This window comes from Myxocyprinus asiaticus, chromosome 30, assembly GCF_019703515.2.
Source record: "Myxocyprinus asiaticus isolate MX2 ecotype Aquarium Trade chromosome 30, UBuf_Myxa_2, whole genome shotgun sequence".
Taxonomy (NCBI): Eukaryota; Metazoa; Chordata; class Actinopteri; order Cypriniformes; family Catostomidae; genus Myxocyprinus; species Myxocyprinus asiaticus.
This window is the reverse complement of record NC_059373.1, coordinates 3,951,698-3,961,783: the sequence shown is the minus strand read 5'-3', so window position 1 is coordinate 3,961,783 and position 10,086 is coordinate 3,951,698. Positions and strand designations below refer to the sequence as shown.

Sequence of the window (10,086 nt, the reverse complement as noted above, 5' to 3'; positions counted from 1 at the left end):
AAAAGAACTGTCAAAAGACCTGCGTAACAAGGTAATGAAACTTTATAAAGATGGAAAAGGATATAAAAATGCCAGTCAGTACTGTTCCATCACTTATTAAGAAGTGGAAAATTCGGGTATCTCTTGATACCAAGCCAAGTTTATAATTTAATTATAATTATATTTATTTATCACAATTATACATTTGCACATATACAGTGAAATTCTTTTTTTTCACATATCCCAGCTAAGCTGGGGTCAGAGTGCAGGGTCAGCCATGATATGGCACCCCTGGAGCAGATAGGGTCAAGGGCCTTGCTCAAGGGCCCAACAGTGGCATCTTGGTGGTGCTGGGGCTTGAACCCCTGACCTTCTGATCAGTAACCCAGAGCCTTAACCGCTGAGCTGAATTGTTCGGGATACAAAGAAAAACCCACAGGTAACCTCAGGAGAAATACAGGCTGCTCTGGAAAAAGACGGTGTGGTTGTTTCAAGGAGCACAATACAACGATACTTGAACAAAAATGAGCTGCATGGTCGAGTTGCCAGAAAGAAGCCTTTACTGCACCAATGCCACAAAAAAGCCCGGTTACAATATGCTCAACAACACCTTGACACGCCTCACAGCTTCTGGCACACTGTAATTTGGAGTGACGAGACCAAAATAGAGCTTTATGGACACAATCATAAGCGCTATGTTTGGAGAGGGGTCAACAAGGCCTATAGTGAAAAGAATACCATCCGCACTGTGAAACATGGTGGTGGCTCACTGATGTTTTGGGGGTGTGTGAGCTCTAAAGGCACGGGGAATCTTGTGAAAATTGATGGCAAGATGAATGCAGCATATTATCAGAAAATACTGGCAGACAATTTGCATTCTTCTGCACGAAAGCTGCGCATGGGATGCTCTTGGACTTTCCAGCATGACAATGACCCTAAGCACAAGGCCAAGTTGACCCTTCAGTGGTTACAGCAGAAAAAGGTGACGGTTCTGGAGTGGCCATCACAGTCTCCTGACCTTAATATCATCAAGCCACTCTGGGGAGATCTCAAACATGCAGTTCATGCAAGACGACCAAAGACTTTGCATGACCTGGAGGCATTTTGCCAAGACGAATGTGCAGCAATACCACCTGCAAGAATTCGGGGCCTCCATAGACAACTATTACAAAGGACTGCACACTGTCTTTGATGCTAAAGGGGGCAATATACGGTATTAAGAACTAAGGGTATGAGGACTTTTGAACAGGGGTCATTTAATTTTTTTCTTTGTTGCCATGTTTTGTTTTATGATTGTGCCATTCTGTTATAACCTACAGTTGAATATGAATCCCATAAGAAATAAAAGAAATGTGTTTTGCCTGCTCACTCATATTTTCTTTAAAAATGGTGCATATATTACCAATTCTCTAAGGGTATGCAAACTTTTGAGCACAACTGTACAAGTACACTGTAGTTTGCCTTAAATTTTGAAGCTCAAAAAGCATATAAGGGCAGCATAAAAGTAATCCATACTACTCCATGTCTTCTGAAGCAATCCAATCAGTTTCGGGTGAGATCAGACCAAAATATAACTCCTTTTTCACTCTACATGTTGCCATAGCAGTCTCTAGACACAATCATGATTTCAAGCTTGATTACACTTCCTAGTACAATGGGCACAAAGTGCATCACCAAGGAGACTGCTCACATCAAGATTTATAGTGGAAAAGGAGTTAAAGGCCAAGGGCGTCACCTGCTGGGAGGGCGCCAAAGAGGAGGCCTCTGCCATACCACCCCACTGATCACCATTCACTTGCATTGTGAGGACCTACAGAGCTGAGATATTCTTATAAAAATCTTCAATTGTGTTCTGCAGAAGAAAGAAATACACATCTGGGATGGCATGAGAGTGAGTAATGATGAGAGAACTATTCCTTTAAGCTCAATCGACAGCAAGAATTTGGCATGAAGGGCTTAACACATCAAAATAAAATAATAGTAATAAAAAAAAAAAAACAAGGGGGGAGGGGCAAAACCATTTCTACAATAAATGAGATATTACAAGATTATATAGTTTCAGTGCTTTTCCGCTTTTCATTTTTACAAGGGTTTCTGCAAAACATTTTAATTCATTTTCTACATATAATAAACATAGGAGGGGATTTGAAAAATCTGCATTTATGTATAGAAAACTTTGCCAATATTATTATATTATTAATCAAATAAAATAATACACAGTAGTCTTTGGTTATACCATATCTAAGGTGAAGGAAAAAGTATCTGCAACCACATCTTTTTCTGTCAAACATCTCCAGAAGGCACCCTCAGCTAGGGATGGGCGGATCAATCTTAAAGTATCGATACTTCCGATACTGGTGTTGTATCAAAAATATCGATCCTCACACAAATATATATCGATTCTAAAAAAACATTTAACTAGGGATATTATCATTTGGTTACCATGTACAATAATCATAAGCTTGAAAGTAAAATAAAAAGGATTAGGGTATATTAGCAAATACTTGTGCTCATCTTAACATGCATAAATGCTGAAAGACACAAGCAGACAAGCACTTGCGACATCACAAGGCTCATTCAAACAAGAGGGATCAGTGCCTTGTAGAAGTAATGATAGAAAATCAGAGAAACAGCTTCTGGAGTAAATTCACGCTAAAATAACAACATATCTAAAGGTGATATTTCTTATAATGTCACCTTTAGATTTGCCATACTCTTAATAATAACTATGTAGTAGTAGTAGTAGTAGTAGTAATCTTTGTTGTCCCTTTGTAGGGCAATTTGTGCAGCATCACATGACATTTACCAACAATCATAAGACATAAATACACAGTTGTAACATCAAACTAACATATGACATTAAACACATAGCCAAAGGGAGATAAATACATGTCTATACATCAATGTGCACATCCTCTTCTCAGACATTTACATATTTACAATACACTGTCCACCATCTGTATTTAACACATCTGCCTCTTCATGCTTCATGTATGTGTTCACAACCATAACTGTCTTAGAAATGGAAAATCTAGAGGTTCTTACAGTCCTACATTTAGGTACTCTATATTGCCTTCCTGAAGGGAACTCTGAATTTAAAATATGTGAGGAATCATCCAAAATACTCAAAGCCTTCCTAAGGACATTTTTCTCACATAAAAAAAGATAGCCCCAACTGTACTTTGCCTGCAATACTTGACCCCAGATTAACAATTCTCTGCAGCTGTGATCTGCTTTTAACATTTAATCCATAAAACCAACAAATCATAGCAAAGGTTAAAACAGATTCAGTACAAGATTTGTAAAACATTATAAGTACAGATCTATCCACATCAAAGGACTTAAACTTCCTAAGTAAATATAACCTCTTTTGTGCTTTTGAGACAAAAAGGTTTGTGTTTTCCACCCATTGTAACTTATCATCTATTATTGTACCAAGATACTTGTATGAACTGACCATCTCAACCTCTTTACAATCAATAATTAATTTTGTAGGAGCATCAACATTTCTGTGAAGATCTATCAACATGTCTTTAGTAAAAAGGATCTCTCACACCAGTCCAGAAAATAATGTAAAAAGGGTCCATGATCCATTTCACCCCGTTTCAAAAGACTTAAAACCACTGTATTGTCAGCATATTTAATATTATGCCTACCTAAATGTTGACTTCTGCACTTATCAGTGTACAGAATAAATAACAATGGAGAAAGAATACAACCTTGAGGGGAACCCACGGAGGAGTAAAGCTCCCGGGAACTCGTACTCGTACTCTAAAATCGAAGTGTGTGGTAACTGTGTGGTAACTATGGTTTAACTAAATACCATGGTTAAACTATAGTTACTGTAGTGAAACCATAGTTAATTTTGTACGGGTAAAGAAAACAGAAGTCTAATCATTTTCTGTTTAGGCTCACACATGTAAAAAATAAATAAATAAATAAATAAAATAAAATAAAAATTCTGACAAAAATAATATTTTAAATAACCAATTAAATCCCAAGAAAGAGCAAAAAAAAAAAAAAAAAAAAATTTTTTTTTTTTTATTTTTTTATTTTTTTTATAGAAGTATCGGTAATGGTATCAGTATCGACGATTTTGGACTTAACTGGTATCGGATCAAAAAGAAAATAAGTGGTATAGTCAATCCCCACCCTCAGCCCTCCCTTCAAGCAGCTTGGAGGGGCGTGGCGCGTTGAAAGGGATCTTTAAAAATATCCTTTCAAATTAAAACGGGTTTAAACACCAAGCACATTAAATAAAAGCAACCATGTTTTCATTTTAAAATAACTAGTTTGGAAGATTTAGAGGTGGACGCGTTCACCATTGAGCTATCCTCGGACTTCTACGCACTTCAAATAAAACGCACATAAATCGAATATAATTTAATTTGAGCAAAATGTAATTTTGATGACATGAAAATTAGTGCAATTTAAAATTATTTAAGATAAAAAATAAATAAGTTAAACTAATTCGAAGGCATCGAGGTATGACCCCTGACCTCTGACGCGTTTCAAACGCACGTGGTCGCTGCTTCAACATGGGTCCGGCGCAGAACGGCACGTTGAGTACGTTAAAGAACAAAAAGAGAAATAACGAGGAGAAAGAAGACGAACAGGTATGAATATAAATGTTGCTTCATTTCGGAGCGATTCAGAGAGTAGATGCCAAAAAAAAAAAAAAAAATACATAGTGTTATAAGATGGTAACACGTTTGTTTATGTAGTGTGGGGTTGATTTGCAGGCTTCTGACTTGATAAAATGTGTATTTATAACTGTAATTAGATCAAATCACGTTTTATTACGGATTTATTAAGTGTTAATAGAGACACGTGTCTTTACAAAGCCCAGTATGCTCTTGTCTAGATTGTTTACATTGTGTATTGTCTATTGTGTGTACGCTGTCCATCGTGTATATTTGTAGATTGGTTTTTTATCTATCTACTTTTCACATGTACAAGTATGCATTACTGAGTGCAATGTTTATTCAGTACAATACAAAATACACTAAAGCCTACAAGGTACAATATACACTATGTAATACAGTAAAATATACAATACAATGTTCAATATATAAATCAGTGTGCAGTATATAATACAGTACATGAGATTCCAGTGTGGTAGTTATAGTATTCCTAAAAGGTTATACAATGACAGTAAACCTCCTTTAACATCACTGTCAGTAGACGGTTAACATGTTTGCTGATGCTCTCAAACTCTTTCTAACCTCATTGTCACGTTCCCTTCAGCTGCCCATCTTTGACAAGGGCCGCAGTAAAGATGCTCATCTAGATGACAATGATGAAGACGAGGCTGATCTGTCTGACAGTGAGGAGAGCGTCTTCTCTGGACTTGAAGAATCAGGTAGTGACAGTGATGATGAAGAGGAGGAGGAGGAAGAAGATGGTTCTATAGGAAAGAGCACTGATGTAGAAGAAAAGAAGAAAGCCAGCAGAGATGGAGATGTTCAACTGTGTGACAAGGATGTCAGTAAACCTCAGGTACTGTAAATGCCTCTTTATCTGGTGTTGACACTGCAAATGTTGTGCTTATTATGTCCTATAATTTCAGCTTGTTTGGTCGTGCTGAAATGAAATTCACAACCTGATTCAGATCGATCGTAATAAATCACATTCACAATCAGGGATTAATAATGACTCTGGGCTAGCGGTTGACCAGTAAGGGCTTTTCAGTGGCCGATAAGGCCACTACATAGATGTCATCAAATAGGTTTTATATAAAATTGCTTAAAGGGATAGGTCACTCAAAAGTGAAAAACTCATTTATTGTTTGACTTTCTCACTTTTGAGGAAATATAGCCTTAGTCATGATTCACTTTCATTTCATTGTATGAAAAAAAAAAGATGCAATGAAAGTGAATGGTGACTGAGGCTACGTTCTGCCGAACGTCTCCTTTTGTGTTCCATGGAAGACAGAATTTTCATTAATGGGTAAGGTGTCCCTTTAAATGAAATGACCGCTTATTTTACATAATTGTTTATTATCAGTTGAGAAGGCTTTTGATAGATTTTGGAACTGACACTAGGTGAAATTAATACTTTTTTAATGCTTTTGATGCTGATAACCTAAAAATGGACAAAAACATGACTATATATCGGTCTAACACTATTCAGGTGTCATAAATAAGGATAGCTTGATGGCCTGAGCCAGTGTTAGAGAGTTTTAGGCCAATTCACAGAACGGTTACTTGCCACTTTGGGTCAGTTCTGAGTGTTTATTGCAAGGTGTTTTGAAAAAAGCATACTTTGGTTGTCAGCGTTGCCGGTCGGAACATGCATACTATGCGTGACACAGATTTCTTCATCTGCACAGTCTGCACGGACTGTCTGCGCTTGACCCAGATTTTCTCGATACGTGGACAGTCCTTGTCGTATGCGCCTCTTGTTGACTGTACTTAATTTAAACGTTTATCAAACATAAACGCAGCAAAAAAAAGAAATGTCCTCTCAATTTCAACTGCTTTTATTTTCAGCAAACGTAACATTTGTATGAACATAAAAAGATTCAACAACTAAGACATAAACTGAACAAGTTTCACAGACATGTGACTAACAGAAATGGAATAATGTGTCCCTGAACAAAGGGGGGGGTCAAAATCAAAAGTAACAGTCAGTGTGTGGTGTGGCCACCAGCTGCATTACAGTGCATCCGGAAAGTATTCACAGCGCTTCACTTTTTCCACATTTTGTTATGTTACAGCCTTATTCCAAAATGGATTAAATAAAAAAAAAAAAAACACATGTACATAAGTATTCACAGCCTCTGCCATGACATTCAAAATTGAGCTCAGGTGCATCCTGTTTCCACTGATCATCCTTGAGATGTTTCTACAACTTGATTGGAGTCCACCTGTGGTAAATTCAGTTGATTGGACATGATTTGGAAAGGCACATACCTGTCTATATAAGGTCCCACAGTTAACAGTGCATGTCAGAGCTCAAACCAAGCCATGAAGTCCAAGGAATTGTCTGTAGACCTCCGAGACAGGACTGTATTGAGGCACAGATCTGGGGAAGTGTACAGAAATATTTCTGCAGCATTAAAGGTCCCAATGAGCACAGTGGCCTCCATCATCCGTAAATGGAAGAAGTTTGGAACCACCAGGACTCTTCCTAGATCTGGCCGCCCGGCCAAACTGAGCGATCGGGGGAGAAGGGCCTTAGTCAGGGAGGTGACCAAGAACCCGATGGTCACTCTGACAGAGCTCCAGCGTTTCTCTGTGGAGAGAGTAGAACCTTCCAGAAGAACAACCATCTCTGCAGCACTCCACCAATCAGGCCTGTATGGTAGAGTGGCCAGACGGAAGCCACTCCTCAGTAAAAGGCACATGACAGCCCTCCTGGAGTTTGCCAAAAGGCACCTGAAGGATTCTCAGGCCATGAGAAACAAAATTCTCTGGTCTGATGAAACAAAGATTGAACTCTTTGGCCTGAATGGCAAGCGTCATGTCTGGAGGAAACCAGGCACCGCTCATCACCTTGCCAAAACCATCCCTACAGTGAAGCATGGTGGTGGCAGCATCATGCTGTGGGGATGTTTTACAGCGGCAGGAACTGGGAGACTAGTCAGGATCGAGGGAAAGATGAATGCAGCAATGTACAGAGACATCCTTGATGAAAACCTGCTCCAGAGCGCTCTGGACCTCAGACTGGGGCGAAGGTTCATCTTCCAACAGGAAATCGACCCTAAGCACACAGCCAAGATAACAAAGGAGTGGCTACGGGACAACTCTGTGAATGTCCTTGAGTGGCCCAGCCAGAGCCCAGGCTTGAACCCGATTGAACATCTCTGGAGAGATTTGAAAATGGCTGTGCACCAACGTTCCCCATCCAACCTGATGGAGCTTGAGAGGTCCTGCAAAGAAGAATGGGAGAAACTGCCCAAAAATAGGTGTGCCAAGCTTGTAGCATCATACTCAAAAAGACTTGAGGCTGTAATTGGTGCCAAAGGTGCTTCAACAAAGTATTGAGCAAAGGCTGTGAATACTTATGTACATGTGTTTTTTTTTCTTTTCGTTTTTTATGTGGTGGGAGTGGTGGTGGTGTAGTGGACTAAAGCACTGAACTGGTAAGCGGAAGGTTGTTGGTTCAATACCCCCACAGCCACCACCATTGTGTTCTTGAGCAAGGCATTTAACTCCAGGTTGCTCCGGGGGGATTGTCCCTGTAATCAGGGCACTGTAAGTTGCTTTGGATGAAAGCGTCTGCTAAATGTAAAAGTTTTATTTTTAATAAATTTGCAAAGATTTCAAACAAACTTCTTTCACATTGTCATTATGGGGTATTGTTTGTAGAATTTTGAAGAACATAATGAATTTAATCCATTTTGGAATAAGGCTGTAACATAACAAAATGTGGAAAAAGTGAAGCGCTGTAAATACTTTCCGGATGCACTGTGAATACTGCAGTGCATATCCTCCTCATGGACTGCAGCAGATTTGCCAGTTCTTGCTGTGAGATGTTACCCCACTCTTCCACCAAGGCACTTGCAAGATCCCGGACATTTCTGGGGGGAATGGCCCTAGCCCTCACCCTCCGATCCAACAGGTCCCAGATGTGCTCAATTGGATTGAGATCTGGGCTCTTCGCTGGCCATGGCAGAACACTTACATTCCTGTCTTGCTGGAAATCACGCACAGAACGAGCAGTATGGCTGGTGGCATTGTCATGCTGGAGGGTCATGTCAGGATGAGCCTGCAGGAAGGGTACCACATGAGGGAGGAGGTTGTCTTCCCTGTAACGCACAGCGTTGTGATTGCCTGCAATGACAACAAGCTCAGTCCGATGATGCTGTGTGACACACCGCCCCAGACCATGATGGACCCTCCACCTTCAAATAGATCCCGCTCCAGAGTACAGGCCTCGGTGTAACGCTCATTCCTTCGACGATAAATGCGAGTCCGACCATAACCCCTGGTGAGACAAAACTGAGACTCGTCAGGTGAAGAGCACTTTTTGCCAGTCCTGTCTGGTCCAGCGAAGGTGGGTTTGTGCCCATAGGCGACGTTGTTGCCGGTGATGTCTGGTAAGGACCTGCCTTACAACAGGCCTACAAGCCCTCAGTCCAGCCTCTCTCAGCCTATTGCAGACAGTCTGAGCACTGATGGAGGGATTGTGCATTCCTGGTGTAACTCGGGTAGTTGTTGTTGCCATCCTGTACCTGTCCCGCAGGTGTGATATTCGGATGTACCGATCCTGTGCAGGTGTTGTTACACGTGGTCTGCCACTGCGAGGACGATCAGCTGTCCTTCCTGTCTCCCTGTAGCGCTGTCTTAGGTATCTCACAGTACGGACATTGCAGTTTATTGCCCTGGCCACATCTGCAGTCCTCATGCCTCCATGCAGCATGCCTAAGGCACGTTCTCGCATATGAGCAGGGACCCTGGGCATCTTTCTTTTGGTGTTTTTCAGAGTCAGTAGAAAGGTCTCTTTAGTGTCCTAAGTTTTTATAACTGTGACCTTAATTGCCTACCGTCTGTAAGCTGATAGTGTCTTAACGACTGTTCCACAGGTGCATGATCATTAATTGTTTATGGTTCATTGAACAAGCATGGAAAACATTGTTTAAACCCTTTACAATAAAGATCTGTAAAGTTATTTGGATTTTTACAAAATTCTTTAAAATACAGTGTCCTGAAAAAGGGACATGTCTTTTTTTGCTGAGTTTATAAACCCATATCTAATATCTTCTTTTATAAACTGATGTTACTCTAGATGTTTCTTATGCCTTGCACTGTTAATATCTTGCATTATTTTTTTCTCGTAATATTTTCGTCAACAGTATGTTTTAATAAAATCGTTTAATTTAGTGCTGCAACAACTTATCGATCCAATGGATAATTATTGATAGAGCTGCATCCCTACTTTTCAGCATGAAAGTGAATCTGCTTTGCATTTACAGATGATTGTACTATATTAAACTGTATATAATGCTGAATATAATAATAATGCTAAGGGTCCTGATATTTGATAGTCCTGTTAAGAGGTAGATATATCCGTTTTACTGATTAATTGTTATCAGCAAAAATGTCTGGCGAAAGCTGCTGATAGTTTTTTCAGCATTTCGTCATTTCAAAATAAGAGTCCCCA

General features: G+C 39.8%; 1 protein-coding gene across 1 annotated transcript in view; it reads left to right on the top strand.

Moving 5' to 3' along the window:
- The first annotated feature begins 4,477 nt into the window (after positions 1-4,477).
- The window catches only part of LOC127420863 (ribosome biogenesis protein bop1-like), a 120,243-nt gene continuing 114,634 nt past the window's right edge, over positions 4,478-10,086 (top strand). The window contains exons 1-2 of the mRNA XM_051663445.1: positions 4,478-4,595; positions 5,227-5,478. Of these exons, the coding sequence (XP_051519405.1) occupies positions 4,518-4,595; positions 5,227-5,478 (330 nt within the window). The 5' untranslated portion in view covers positions 4,478-4,517. The remainder of the gene's footprint in view (positions 4,596-5,226; positions 5,479-10,086) is intronic.